Consider the following 15,974-nt stretch of genomic DNA (forward strand, 5'->3'; position numbering starts at 1 on the left):
TGAGGTAGATGTATGGCCATGACTGTGTGGCAGAGCTGCAGCTTCCCCTGTGGTGGTCAGAGGAGGCAGAAGTTGCCCCTGCAGTGGTGCTCCCAGCTGCTCTGCCCGGGCAGTGATGGCTGGACCTTCCTCCTGCTGGTTCCTCTCACTGTGCTGGAGATCAGCAAGGGAATGAGTAGCTCTGATGCCTCCTTTGCTTTTGCTGTCCTAGGTACTTATACTAACCAAGGAAATGACGTTTTACAGTATTATTCTATTTTTGTCCCTGTTTTCCCACTCTAAGAAAAGCTGTGATAATGAGCAACATTAATGCAGGGATATCATGTAATCAAAAAGATGCAATAGCAACACGCCCCTGCAAAACCAGTTGTGTAGTGCTGGGCACTGCTACTACAAATTCATCCATCAGTGTTGTACTCACTAAGTGTGATAACTGGCATGCAATATTTATTTTTCCATTTGTTTCTTGTAAAAACAAACTCCTAGAATTTGGCCTCTATTTTTATTATAATTTAATAAATATTTTAAAGATTTATTTGTTAGTAATCCAGTTGTTTTGTATTTGGAACAATATAGTCAATCCCATGATTCTTTATTGCATTTCATTTTAATTAGGACTGCAGAAAAATTCTGCACTTTTAGATCAGCAGTTGACAAAAAATAATTATACCAAATATGTTAATTCTGGTGCCTAGGACACATATCCTGTGTTATTATGGGAAATTGAGACACCTCCTCCTTTGCTTAATGAACCAATTGAAAACTGGTTATCAGTCAAAATTGCTTTGTAAGTTTAACTAAAATTAGCTACTCTTTTAAATTGACCAGTACCATGATTTCTAGGATTACTAGCATCATCTAAACTCATAATTTCTAGCATTTTAGCTCTACGTCTTCTGTCTCCTTTACTTCAAGTAACTATAATTGTAAGAATATCTCATTGTGGTATTATTTCTCATTTATAAAGAACAGTCCCGCCACATGGGAAGGGCAATTAAAAACATTGTTACGGAGATTTTAGTGCTTATTCTTCAAATCCTAGTCTTCGGAGGGCTTACCATTCACATATAATTGCCTCATAGAATCACTTTTGCATAAGAATAAACATCTATAGTAACATGCAAAAGAAGCTTTACATGTAAAATAAAAACATGCTGGCTCTAGAAAGTGAAAACCTGCACATTCATTATCTGCTTTGTCATTGACAGAGGGAGGTGGTAGTCATGCAGTATTACAATAAAGACATGCAGCATTCACAACAATGACATTATTAAATAGCAATATGCACAGATGTAAAAGCAAAGGTTTTCATGGCAGTGTTATGAGATGAAGCTTTATTTCTTATTAAATACAGATTTTGTCTTTTGAATTGTACACTGCAAAAAGCAGATAGAATTTTGATGGAATAATTATTTCCAGATTATCTGTTTGATTCTGCTTCTTTGTGTTTGCTGTGTGTTCATTTTAAAGCAAGTGTTTTAAATTGCTCCTTACCTTCCAAGAAAGAAACATGGCTTAGCATCAGCTCTCTCCTCTAAGAACCTCCACTTTAGTACTTCTGCAGTTGGTATTTTTGTTGTGGTTCCTCATATAAAATTTTAGAGGACAGCAGTGGGTTACTTTGTTCCTTTGTTTTTTTAAAGAATGGATTTGATAATTTAATTTTAGACTTTGACTATTTTTGGCGAGAGTCAGTTGGGCTGGATCAATTGAACCTTGTACCAGCAGCTTCATTCAACAGTTTTCATGGGCACAAATTCTCTGCTGGACATTTTTCTTTTTTCTCTAAATAGCATCATGCATTTTACTCATTTTTAAATAAAATTATGCATAGGTGTTGAGTATTTCTAACATTTAAAAATGCACCAAGCATTAGTTAATTGTTGTTAGATTTAAAAATAAACCTTAAAAATTTCTCTTCCTCTCATTCATAGTGCTCTTTATTCTTCTGCAGAATTTCAATGATTTTACAAAATTTGATGACACGACAGATCTTGCCAACAGCAAGTATTTATCATATAAAAAATGTCCAAAAGCATTTAATTGCTTTAAAATGAAACATGCTTTTTCTCTTCATGAAAACAGTCTTTCTGAAGTATAGATTTCAGCAAACTCACCAGTTTAGTTGGAGTTCCCCTCGAGATCTTAGAGGCGAAGGTTGTGTTACCAGAATGGCCTCTGGCACATGTCAGGTCACCAGAGCACTCAGTGCTGTGAGCTGGGGACTGCCGTGTCCTTGGGCAACTTGGTGTCCTTAAACTGGTTCTGACACCAGCCTCGGAAAGCCACTAATGACCTGCATTCATTAAAACCACGTACAGGTTTCTGTTTGTCAGTTTATGCTCTGTCACACTTCCGAAAAGGCCGATGTTTAACCCGAGAACTCATTTCTGACAGGGCTGATCCACTTTTAGCAGGAGCAATGACCATACCACAGAACACTGCCTGCAGTGGCATGGAGCTGTTTGGAAGGACATATCTTTCCCTTTCATGTGTGGTTTCTAGCTGAGCTGTGCTCTGGGCTGGTGAAATGCAGAAAATGACAACACTCTTGCCAAGCTGATTCTTGCCTAAAATCAGATGCTTCCATGTCCAGCCACCTAGCAGCAAGTGACAGCATCCAGATCTTGAGGAGATTCGCTGCCAGTTGCAGATTTGGTGCACCAACTGCACCAAATCCATGGTGATTCATGGGAAGGAAGGTCAAAGCCACAAGGGACATTCATAAAGCCTGTGATGCAGCGTTCCACAGGGGAGAAATGCAGTCCTCCTAATCTCTGCAGGCAAACCACTCAATTCATGCTTGATTTTACTTGGAGTTTGCTGTCTTTAGAATTTATTTTGTGGCTTTATCTTCAGACTGTTCAGATGTTTCTTTACTGCTTGCTATCCACTATAGGGTGTTTTAATAAACAATATGGACAAAGATTGCATCATCCTTTGACTGCAAGTACAGGGTCAGCTTGAGTGGACTCTCAGCAAAAGTTTTCTAGACTAGTAATCCAAAAATATTTAACTTGATTATATGAACTTTTATGTCTTCCTTTAGAGGAACTTTCTGTTTTGCTAGCAGCTCAGTAGATCACAGATGCCTTCCAATGTCATCCAAATACAGATACTTCTGAATTTTAACATGTTATACCTAGGCATGTTAGCAGAAGTATCACCTGTACATGGGCTCAATTTTTCTTAGTCCCTGGACAGTTATAAAATGCTGGCTTACACCTCATTCTGTTGGCCAGTGTGACCTCACAGGTTTCTCTTTTTCTAAATTACCACCAGAGAATTTTGGGTCATATTTCATAGCTTGTCCCTTTTGTCTGCTTTGTTTTTTCTAGATTTTATCTTAACCAGAGTATCTTCTCAGCTGTTTCAAAGTTTTGAATGTTTGTAGAATGATGGCTTTTTCGGCATTCACTGGGAAATCCTCAAAGAGTTCCTAGATCCTTTCATAATTAATTACTTCAATAATCACATTAAGGAATTGCTTTCACTGTATTATTCCTTGTAATAGTTGTGAAATGGGATTCTGGTAAGGGCCCCATTCCTTTCCTGTGGTGCAAATTTCTCTTGCCTGTCAATCACAGCTGACATTCAGAAAATGAATTGGTCATTTGTTCTGGATTGTGACAAAAATTGCTTAGTGGTGGGAATCAGTGTCCTCTGTATACCCTGTCAACAACATCTTTTATATATGATGTGTGTTAGCCTGGGGAAGGGAAAAACTAATTGCAGTCAATGGTCAATTGATATTTTAATGTCTGCCCTATTCCAAAGTTATATCTGTTTCATAAATGTACAGGAAGTTGCCTACAAGTTGACTAGAAGGGTGACGTAGTTACTGAAAGTCTCAGAAGTTTTTTATATTCAGTTGTAAAATAGACTTTGAAGCTTGAAAATATAACTCAATAAGTATAACCACTGATATCTGTATGCATTGAACACAGGGCTATGATCTTTATATTATTTCTTAGTCTGGTTAAGATTTAGAACCATATCATGTCCTTGCTACGTTAAACGTCAATGAATGCTCAAGTACTGATTCAGCTGGTTCTTATACCCAATGCCCACTATAATGAAAGTTCTTCAGCACACTTATCTGTGTAAGGGACCATTTTTTTGAAATTTCTGATTTTAGATATTTTGAATAAAACTTAAGCTGATGTTTTCAGAGATGCTTGGGGCAAAACCACATAACTCTAGGGAACAAATTGAAGATGATTTCATGTCTTAAGTCCTCTCATCAACTTCATGTGTAATTGTTATCCTGGGTAATTAAATTTTTATAGCATTGATTGTACAATTTTGAAATTATGTAGAAGAATATAAAAAATATGTAGCAAAACCTCCTTTTCCCAGTTGTGTAGGTAGTAGTTTATTTTGAGCACAATGGGACATCTTTTTTTTTTTTTTTTTTTTTTTTCAGAATTCCAAATATTCACAACAGCTACATTTACAGTAACTTTTAAACGGCCTTACTTCAGTTGCAATAATCATCACTGGACTTCAAACCTCCTTCATCATCTAAAGTCTTTTCAGGATATCAAGGAATGGTAACATATTTCTCATAGTCAGTGTTTTAGCTTGTCCAGCTTAGCTGGAATCCTGATGGTAAAGTCGCATATTCAGCATGGAATTTTATATAAACTTGATGAGATGTAGCAGTAAACGGAGCAATGTTTGTGTCCTAAAATGGAAGAAAAATAAAAAGCTTTATAGAACAGCAAGATCCTTTGGAAGAGACAGTCAGAGAGTTAAAACTGAGACACAAATTGGATCATAGATTGACAGTGATCTCAGGTCTCTTCTAGTAACTATTGCTGCATTTTTCCCTTAGGGCATTGCAAATATTTAAAATGCCAATAGAAGTACGGAGCAAACATGTTTGATGCCTCCCACTAGATGTCACTGTACGGTCTGAATTGAAAGGCTTCTAAGGCACCACACTCGCTTTATGCCTTCGCTTCCACTCATCTGTGTGGCATTTATGCCAGAATTAGGGAAATGGTCTTGTAGATGAAACAGTAAAACTCCTTTTAACATTTCTGGGGTGACAGAGGGAAGGCAATACGTACCGTCCCACAGTAGTGCCCAGCAGGGGGATGGCTGGCATCTGGCCCATTGTAGAGGGTCAGGTAGTTCCTGCTGCAATCCCCTGGGTCATCGATGCTGATGAAATCAAAGTTCACTGTGACAAGTCGTCCCTGGGGCACGGTAATGGCCCACTCGCAGTCAGTGTTGTTGTGGTAAGTCGCTGGGTAGCTGGGACTGGCAAATGAGCCAGTGGTGCCGTACAATGTTCCGCCGCATCCTGGAAGCAGATACTGTTAATTGGCCTAGAAGGCTTAGTTTCACAAGATAATACACCATGTAGTACATTAGTACGGTATCAGTAGTAGCGCTGCAAACCAGAGAGACTGTGAGCTGGGACAACTAATGTGGCTAAGAACACTAATAGGAGATAAAACTGAGGCTCTAGTTTCAGCAGCCTAAGAATGTGCCACAGGCATTAGACCACCACTGAATATTACAAGAAAGCAAACCACCCCCCCACCCCCCACCTCCAAATTCTTTGAAACAGGATCTGAAGTTTTAAGTCCGTGCCTTGGTCAGTTCAGTTCCCAGCTACTCTACTGGAGATTAATTTGCTGTGACTGTACTTTGGCATGAAAAGTAGTAAATCCTCATGGGATAGAAAAATACAGAGAACAACTCAGAGAAATTAGGCATATTAAGTAAATCAAAGTCCATTTATACCAAAATTCAATCTTCAGCAGTGGGCAGAAGCAGATGATCTAGGAAAAATGCAACTTTATAGAATAAGAATGTGCAGGTCATGCCCCAGATTACCCTCACAGTCTCCAAGAATTTTCAGTTTACAATTTCCAGAGATAGCACCTTTCTATTTAATAATGTTTATCAGATGGACTTGTGTGGTTAGCCCTTGAGTCCATGTAAATTTGTAGCATGCTGGGGGAAGGAGCTCCACAGTTTAACTGCATACGGTGTCAAGAACTGGCGTGTCTAGTTTGTTCTGAACCTATGAGCTCCTGGCTTTACATGATGGCTGCTAGTTCTTCTATGGGAAAAGTCAGTGAACAGTTGATCACTATTTATCATCCAATATCACTCAGATTTATAGACTTCAGTAGTTTCTTAACAAGATTAAAAAGTCTCAGCATACCTCATACAGAAGCCACTTTTAATGTTGAGCCCTTTGTTAATCCTGATGTTTTATAAGAAGAAGAGACCAGGATTGTGCACATCATTCAATTTGTGTGTGAACTATGGATTTATACAGCGGCTCTCTATTTCTTCTCTCTTCCTTTCCCAACAATTTCTATCATTATGCGAGTCTATTTAACTCTAAGTGAACTTTTGTTTTCGTTAAATTATTTTACCCCTAAGATCTTGTTGACTACTAGAAGTCAACTCAGTGCCTGTATTTTTGTAAGTAAAGTTAGGATTGTCATTTTTTTGGATCACATTCTTTATTGACACTTTCCTACACTGAGCTTTCTCTGTCTTTCCATCACTGGGCCACTCAGTACTGTATGGCTATTCTGCAGTACTTCTCTTCTGGTCACAAACTTTCCTACCTCTAGTGACTCAGTGTCATGAAGAAACTATTACCCAGCTGTTTACTGCCACTTCATAAGCCATTTATTAATATGTCCATTATATAGTCACTACACAGTATTACAGGTAGTTTATTTTCTTGGGGCAACTTCCTGTCCTCTTCAGGCTTAGCTGTGCCTAGCTCCTCAGGCATATCACAACTGGAGTACTGGAGCCAGCTGAGTCACCACCAGCACCACCACTCTGTGGATCCCAAGGTAGATGTTCCTGATATTTTCTAGCTTCCCATTCAAACAAGGAGATCTTCATCTTAAGTGGACATCATCTGAGGTTTCTAAATCCAACATTAGGAGAGGGAATTGCTTCCACCTTGTGAAATGAATCTTGCCCCAGTAGTCTTGAGGAGCAACTACCTCTCTCTGGTGACTGAACAGGGTGGACTGTGGGTGCTAGGGAAGGTCTAAAGTGGTGATGAGGAAGGATCCAAAAAGAGCTGAATTCCACATTGCTGCATTTTCCTTCTATGTAGCATTATTTTGTAGCTACAGCCTTACCACTTGATGATGAAGTCCAAGTAATTTCATATCCATCATGAGTCCCTGAAAAATCGCTCTTGAAATGAAGGTAGACAACATGGTTTTGGGTGAAGATGGGGCTGGGCACAGTGTTTCCACAGAACCTGCCAAGTAGTGGTGATTGCACATCACTCCCATTTCTGACCTTCAGGGGACACAAAAAATACTGTCAGCATTAAATTCCTATGCAGTTATATACACCAGCACAATTATTCATGGATATAAACACAGCACAAACTAAGTAGTAACTTGCATACATACTATAGCTGTCATTTTAATACACCTATTTTTCCTACCACATACTCTAGTGTAGAAAGAGAAAGAGACTGTTAATTAGTCTGAGTTTTATATGTAATTGCACAGAACAAATATCAAAAACATGCAACTAAATGTTATAGTGTGTATATCTCCTGACTGAAAAAAATTAATTGACTAGTAGCTAAGATGTTCTTATGCAATTCAAGCCTGTGTTTTGCTTTTCATAAGAAATGTTAATATTCCAGAGAAAAAGATTAATTCATTACCCTTCAGACTGCTCTTTTCCCCAGTCACATTAAGACACAGATCATATTACATAGCTCAGATTTAATCTGATTTTTTTTTCTGCACTCCAATAATGCTGGTGCTTAGATCCATTTCTTGAGACAGTAAAGAGGATATGAAAGTAGAGCTAAATAATGATTCTGCCACAGACATCTGATTTTTGTCATCTGGCCAGTGAACTGGGAAACCTGCAAGAATGAGGATGGTGTAGGCTTTCTATTAACACAAAGTACTTTTGCAGGTGTCTTACAGTTGTCACTAGAGTTTGTTGTTTCTGTTTCATTGGTTTTTTTTTTTTTAAATTGCTTTTTTAGGAAAAAAAACTTTATCGAGGAAAATTTCAAGCAGATGGAATCTCCTGATGTAAAAAAACCACTCAGATTTATGGCTTTCTGTTCACGCATAGATGTTAGTATCAAACATAAACTATTCCAGGTGACTCTGTTAACTGGGTCACCTCAACAAGAGCTGGGTAAGGATAAGTTAGCTGATAATGAAACTATTTATTCACTGGGTTTGGACTTACTAGGGTGTATTATTTAACCTTTTACTATAACATCTAAGTACATTTCAGCATAAAACTCTGTCACTAAATTAGTCCCTAATTTAGTCAGTTCAACCCAGACTTGATCCAAACTTGATCCAAATGTACTAATATCCTATTCAGAAGACTTTTTACATAGGCTCACAAAATATGTATACTTGCATGATACCTCTAGGAAATCACGTGAACACTGGATACTGTCTTCCAAACTGAAAGCATGGAAAAAGAGAGATATTGTGTGATTTGGAGGAGCTCGAAGAATGATAAAACAATCCACATTATTGGGGTGATGACCAGGCCAGCCAGGGCTCTTCAGGTAGCCAAATGTTTGATTATACTCTCTGCTGCAACCTTGAGACAGAAAACCAGAAACATGTCAGGATTTCAGATCTCTGTATTGCATTTCAGTGTATGAAACAAAGAAAGAGAATAGATTTTTTGGGACATTTCTTCAAGCTTACCTGTAGCTTGATAGGAAAATCTGAGTCCATTGTTAATCATATATTCATCTGACTTGAAAGTCACAATTGCAGTGCGATCGTAAGAATAAAATTCAGGTACTGGAAAAGTTTCAGTGCCACAGAATCTATGGACTGACCCTTGGCTCTGCTGGAATTTAATACATCACAAATTACTTAATATAATTCAGTTATATATGTACTGAACTTAGGGTAAATAAATCTCTCAACACTTCCTATACCAATTATGAAATTGTATTTTAAAGTTCTCATGGGAATCACTTAATATCTCAACATTTCACATCGAATTATTATTAGAAACAAACAGAATATAAGAGGCATTGTCATGCCAAAATAATAAATTATAAAAGAAGGTTTGGAATATGAGGGACATAAATATTGGGGTTTTTTTTTGGTGTTTTCTTAACACTTTTCCTGGCATGAGTATGCATTCTTATTATGGTTCTTGGGTGGGAGGAAGCACAATGAAAACTTGCTGTGGGACAGTATTTTCTACATATTAAGTTTGGCATCACTGATACTTGCTTCACCTGTGAAAAACTGTGTCCAGGTCTAACTCCATGTAGGCATAGAGTGCTTCTGTGAGGTCTGTGTACAGTTATCACATGTTAATTGGGGCATGGTGAGTAATGCTTTGGATGTGCCCCTCACACAGAATCATTAATGAATATATTACCAAATAGTAGGCTTCTTCTCTCTTTCCAAAGAGTGAAGGGAGCTGAATGGGAATGGGGAATGTTATCCCCTGTAAATTTCTTACTGTTGGTGAATCCTGGAGCTCTAGGTAGTTCTGAGAGCAGTCCTGGCTGGAATGGAGGTGGAAGGCCTCTACCACCACCCTGACTTGCTGTTGTGGAGGGGCGTCAATGACCCAAGTGCAGAGAGTAAATGGTGGATATTCATTCGGAAAATTAGGAGATGTTGCAGTCAAGGATGAAGAAGTTGCATTATAGATTCCTCCACACAGGCCTGTGTAAAACAGTAACAAATGCATCACAGAGTGAAAACTAGGTAAAACTATTTTTTGAGCAAAACTCAAATGGAGTTGAGTTTTGGACAGTATACTTTTGTATTTGTCTTTGAGTCTCTAGCAGGAAAACAAAAAGCAAAATACATTCTAGTGGAGTAAATATATGTCATAAAACTCAAAGAAATGTTTGTTAATAATCTGTGAACATTCCTGTTTTGCACTCCCAGACTGACAATCTCCTCCCAACCAGCTAAGACCAAAGAGAATTGTACTGGGGTCAAGCTGCTTTCAGCTTGCCTAAAGATGCTGTGCTACTGACTGTCTTTGCCACTTCCTGAGGCCTATGTCTAGAACAAATTTCGAGCTATTATTTAAATATGAATTTCTATAAAGGAGTTGTAACAATATATATGTATTCATAGATATGTATACTTACGATCTACTGTGGTGTAGGTGGCATTGAAACCCACCCTTTCCACAGAATTGTCTGTGACAAATTTCACTGTCAAGGAATTACGGGTAGAAAGAAAAGGAGCTGGAACTGTAGATCCACAAAATGTGCCAACTAAATTGGCATTTTCATTATCTCCATCATAAAGCTGAAAGAAGTAAAATATGTAAACTATTAATAGTTTAGGCACAACAAACAAATAAAGAGAAATAAAATTCTCTGACCCCTCCTTACTTTACAATTTCATTTACTTGAAAGTGCAGTGTGTTCTCTTGTGCTTTAACAGGATGTTCTTGATAACCATAATTATTCACTGCCATGTAACCTAATTCTGTTGGACAGGGTAAATCTCATTATGGATCATTCTAGTCCTGTCTCAGCAAATCTATCAAAAAATGATTACATTTTAATTTGGCCCTCTCATTTCTTTATTATATGTAACCTCAAAAGTGCTTTTCAGTAAGAAGATTGATTTTATTAATCAAAATGTAGAATTAATTTCTTGTTTCATTGAGTATCTCAAATGTTTAATAGGATCTATAAAATTCCTTGGTGGAGCTTGTTTAGCACCATTCTGCTATCTGATGTTTTGTATGCTCATCTCCAAGAAAATAGCTTCTACAGGTGAGCACTGAGCACCAAGACTTTTGATAAAAAAAATGAAAAATTTTATTAATTCTAGTCCTTTCAAGCAATTGTGTATGATAATGAATCTGCAAGTTTACTCTGAAGTTTTACTTTACATGTGTTTGAGTTTTGTTTTGTTTCTATGCTATGAAATAAATACTCATTAAATGAGCAGTCTAAGAGCAGAAGTGTGTGTAATGTTAAAACTCTTGCTGGTTTCCAGAAAGGCAGAATGACATCTGTAGTAGTAACCCAATGAAAAAATTTAACTATATTAAGAAATTTAATTTCTTCTTAAGATCATCTTCTATTAATTAAGTTAGCCTCATGGAGAAGATAATGGATTGCATCTCAATGATATTCTCTTGTTAAAATACTCAGCTGTCTTACTTTGACATAATCATATCTGCAAATCTGAGCAGATTGTGCTTCAAGCTGAAATGAAGTGAAGGTGAGGTTGATCAGCTTGTTTACAGGTGCAGTTATGATCCATACACAGTCCAGATTTTTCTCATATCTTCTGGTCACATTGGAGACTGGAGGGCTAAAGGTAGAAGCTGAAGCTGACAAGTAACCACCACAGCCATTCTGAGGTCCTGTTGAAGAAGCAGAAGCTTTTTAACAGCAATTCCTGGCATTTATTTAATCTTCGCCTCTTTAATGTTAAGCCAGGAGCTTTTTATCTGTGCTACAGTATTTTACTGTCCTGTCTTGCAAGGTCTGAGTGATTAAAAGATTTTCAACACAAAGAGAGACATGAATCACAATTAGATTTCATAGAGTGAATTAAGAAAGGCTCATGTCTTTTGTTGAATATAAAAACAGCATTTACTTTGAAAATGTGTCAATAGAAGTCTTTAAAAGGGAGACAGAGGGCAGCGGTGAAATGGAAAAGCATTGGTCTGAAGGCCTTTGAACGGGATCCTTGCTGGCCGCTGAAAATATTTAGTCAGTAGGGGGCACTGAACTGTTGGCTTTGAAAATGTGATATAAATCAAGTTGCTTATTTTGGCAATACAGCTGCAACCTAGAGGGATTGAATTTGGCAGGCTGACACCGTATTCACAAATCTAGCTAAAAGGGACTTACTTCTGGAAATGTTTTGCTTGGTGGGAACTTACAGCCCCCCTGAAATGCAGGCTGCTTTTCATTTGGTTCCCACAGCCAGGGGTAAGTCCTTGACTTATTTACTGTGAAAACTTGAACCCAACACAGTCAGTCACACTGAAAGAAATTACCTTTGGGGAAAAGCAGTTATTTATCAGATTGAATTCCAAACAAGCAAAAAACCAGAGACTATCTGACAGGCTTTTTTTTTTTTTTTTCTTTCTTAATAGTTTGATTTCCAGAGATTGGACTGGACTAGTAAATGTGATCATCGATTCATTTATTTCCTTCCTCAGTCTCTATGAGGTCTCCTGGCCACTTATTTTACTTCGGAATTTAAATAAAATATTGTTTTACTCTTGCTTTGGGATCTGAGGAGAGTTTTTGTAAACTACACAGAGCAGAGGAGTAACTGCAAGCCTGTTGTCTTCTGCAGCAAATCCATTTATGAGCATTCAGTAAAAAATAAAGCTACAGCTGTGGCTAAAACACAAGCAGAGTTTCAGAATTTCATCTGGGTATGTAAAATATGCCTCTCTGGCACATTCAGTGACTTAACCTTGACACACTGATACATTTCCAGACATATAATACTGTGCCTTACTTGAGCTACAGTATTACAAAAGACCATGATGGTGAAAAACCAGCATCCAAGCATCAGGATTGCATCAGTAACCCGGGGCTTGCGAGACTATAGTGGTTAAAGCAGAATGACTAAGGCTGAAAGTCATCCTGCTCTACCAACCAAAGCCAGAAAAACCCCACCCTGTAAAGCAGTTTGCTTAAAACCAAAATCCTAATAACATTAGATTTCAAATTTTTCTACAGTTAAAAATGAATGCAAGAAACTTATTACAAAGTGAAAAAGCCAGGAATTAATATAGTCCTATTTCGTGGGCATTTTATGAAGTCAGAGACTTGGAAAAGTGTTAGCATTCATTCCAGTGCCACTGCAGAAGGCGAGAACAACAGCAGGGGAAATGTGAGCAATAAATCACATTCTCACAAATAGTCTAGGAAAGAAGAAAATGTCAGACAGGAGGGTGCCTGGGCCCTAAGAGGGCAGTTTCCCTATCTTTTTCTCTGTGTTCATCCTTATGCATGATCTATTCCCCTGAAACAATTTATTGAGGCTATCAACTGCAAGCATTTAAACATAACATTAAGCATACAAACGCCAGTCAAAGATCATAGTCTGACCATCCAGCCCTGAAATATTTAGTCTATTGCTATATGGGTCAGATGCTAACAAAGCTCCCCTTCCCTTTTTCAAGGCCAAATTGCGGAGATGCCAGTCAGACCATGGCAACATGAGTCAGGGAATTGCCACAGACCCATGTAAAAGAAGGCTCTCAGGGCTGTGGGATCATCCTTTTCTTGAATATTAAATGTCTGCATCTTTTCAGTGGTGAAATTCACTGCTAAGTGTGCAGCTATAAAGACAGCTCTAATGACAAAAAATACACATGTGGGTAAGCTCTGTGTATGCAGCATATGAAAAGGACCTGACAGAGAGAGAAGCAGGCCAAATTCTCCTTATCAGAAAATTAATTCTAGCTAGTATAGTATAGCCAGCAATATCATCTAAGGGGAGATAAATAACTGAAAATGTGATTTATAGTTAATAAAGATGAGGTTTCACAATGACTGGCCTGTTCAGCTGGGATAGTCAGATGCTTACAGGACAGCACATTATAAAATGAAGGCTAAACTCGAGGCTGACCAGATATCAAGTAGTTCTACATCAAGCCAAATAAAGAAAAAATCCCTCTATCCTGGTGCATTTCAGTGCTGATCAATGTTATGTCTGATTGCAGGCACTAGAAGTTACACAATAGTGAAACTGTGTAGATGAAGGGAACACCCACAAGTAAATGAGGAAGCAACTGTTTAACAGGAGGGAACTAAGAGAAACACTATCTCGCTGCATTTTAGCCAGGACACAACACATTGCTTTAAAAGTCAGCACCACTTCTGAGCAGAAGGCTAACAAGTAGCCATCCAGCCTGCAGGTGATATTTAATGGAAAGATATTCATCACTGGCTAATATAGCCAGAAACAAATGCAGCTAAAATCCAGGCAAAATCTGTGACTGGGAAGTCTGTTCATTTGTAGATAAGACTCTTAAATATTAAAAGCTAAACTTGATTAAGATAATGAGAAATGTACCTTATAGAGCAATCTGTATGTCAGCAGATGGACCAACTACAAGGCTGACTGTCTCGTTTCAGTCTTTGCTTTCTTATTTGAAATAACAATCATAAGGTCATCATAAATCAGATGGCAATCTTGTTCTCATAAACAGCTTGCCAGAGAAGCAAATTATCAGAACTAGGGCACACACTGTCATCTCTAATTGCTTTTGGTGGGAAACATTAGTGAAACTAAAAGGCTCAAGGATCATTCAGAAAAGAAGGAAATGAAGGTTCCCTGTGGCAAATAAAAATCATTACAGCAGAGACCAAGCACATGTTTCTCTGTTAAGAGTTATACCCTTTAGATATGGAATGAAGATGAAGATAAATCTTTGAAGCTTCCTGCCTTTGAAGTACAGCCAGGGGTAAGGTTCATTTATACAGGTATGGGTGCAATGAAAGGGTAACCTACTGAATAGCTTAAAATCTATCAGAATCAACTACACCACTGACGTTTCAAAAGACAACAAAGTGATTTTGCTGGTTTTCCCTTCTTTTACAAATGAGCACCCTAAAAAGCTACTAGAAGGCTGCAAAGTTAAAAGAAATTGTCCAGTTCTGCTTGACAGTAATGAAAATCCCCTCCAAGACTTCTGACTCTCTTTGGGTTTTGCCTAGAAGCATCCCTGAGAACTCTTTGACTTCTCTCTGATCTGAACTAAAGATGAATATAAGCAAAGAGTAATACAGTTAAGGCTAATTCTTCTTTCTTGATGGGTCTTATTTCCAGTGTGTGGGAGTGGCTGGACTTACTGTGGCTCTAACAATTAGCTCATACCTTGTTTGGATCCTGACTTCAAACAGTAAGGCTCAGGACAGGGCTGGAATGAGAAATTCTACTCTTCTCCTTTGTCTCATGGCTGATACTGAAGGTTGTGAACCTTCTCAAGCTGGGCTGTTCCCATGTTTGGCAATCATTGCACCAACATCCTGATTTTGTGTGGCTGCAGGCCCTCTCCACTGAGCCTGCAACATTTCAGGAGACCTCTGAAAGGATAAGGCCCTTTAGAGTCCTTATCTAGCCTTTATGCAGAAAAGCTTTTTGACTGGTTTGATGGCCTGGCAGTGGTACTAGCAGTGACATTTAGGACTGTAAAGCCCCAGTATTCTGCTTTAGCCAGATTTCACAAATGCAGTCAGATGAAATTTGTACTCTTAAGGTTCTTTGGACTGATACCAAATACAACAGTTCAGACATACTCTGTGCCAAGCCTACAAAACTATGATCAATGTACTGTCCTATCCATCTCCTTGATGCTTGTCTGGGAGACCAGAGGCTGACATGCTGTTTTTCCTAATTCCAATACTTACTAATACTGAATTAGTGTTCATATTTGGCACCACAGCTACTTAAGCCTTTTCAGATCTCTCTTGCAAATGAGAAATGTCTCCTCACCTCTTTTTTGTATTCACCAGAGGACAGATTTTCAGTGAAGAAGTCATTGACTTCAGTCAAGCTAAGACAATTCATGTCAACAGTTCACTCACACTTTTGTGAAGTGCCATTAATCTGAATATCCCATCAGCTTTTAACCATTTAGTCACTACAAAGATATGTAATTACTGTGTCTGAAAATAAATTTTCACCTCGATTTTTCTGATCAGATTAGACAGAATTTTCTTATTTTAATGTCTGCTTTTCTTCTTATCTCCAATTTGAGCATACAAGCCCTTTCTATTTATTTTGCTTTAGAGGAATAAATCCTTCACTGAAGGTATTCAAGCACTGTTTGGATGCAGTCCTATGCAATGTGCTGCATATTGCTAGGATGACCCTGCTTGAGCAGGGAGGTTGGAGCAGATGACCCACTGTGGTCTCTTCCAACCTCACCCATTCTGTGACCCTGTGACTAATTAACTAACATTTCTGAGAGGCATTTGTAGACTATCCTTTAGCTGAACA

General features: G+C 38.1%; 1 protein-coding gene across 1 annotated transcript in view; it reads right to left on the reverse strand.

Moving 5' to 3' along the window:
• Positions 1-4,350: 4,350 nt before the first annotated feature.
• CUBN (cubilin) overlaps positions 4,351-15,974 on the reverse strand; it is a 142,212-nt gene continuing 130,588 nt past the window's right edge. The window contains exons 60-67 of the mRNA XM_086859110.1: positions 11,159-11,364; positions 10,127-10,289; positions 9,481-9,689; positions 8,703-8,850; positions 8,411-8,592; positions 7,134-7,299; positions 5,076-5,311; positions 4,351-4,687 (exon numbers count right to left, since the gene is read on the reverse strand). Of these exons, the coding sequence (XP_086715236.1) occupies positions 4,580-4,687; positions 5,076-5,311; positions 7,134-7,299; positions 8,411-8,592; positions 8,703-8,850; positions 9,481-9,689; positions 10,127-10,289; positions 11,159-11,364 (1,418 nt within the window). The 3' untranslated portion in view covers positions 4,351-4,579. The remainder of the gene's footprint in view (positions 4,688-5,075; positions 5,312-7,133; positions 7,300-8,410; positions 8,593-8,702; positions 8,851-9,480; positions 9,690-10,126; positions 10,290-11,158; positions 11,365-15,974) is intronic.

This window comes from Cyanistes caeruleus, chromosome 1, assembly GCF_971803275.1.
Source record: "Cyanistes caeruleus chromosome 1, bCyaCae1.hap1.1, whole genome shotgun sequence".
NCBI lineage: Eukaryota > Metazoa > Chordata > Aves > Passeriformes > Paridae > Cyanistes > Cyanistes caeruleus.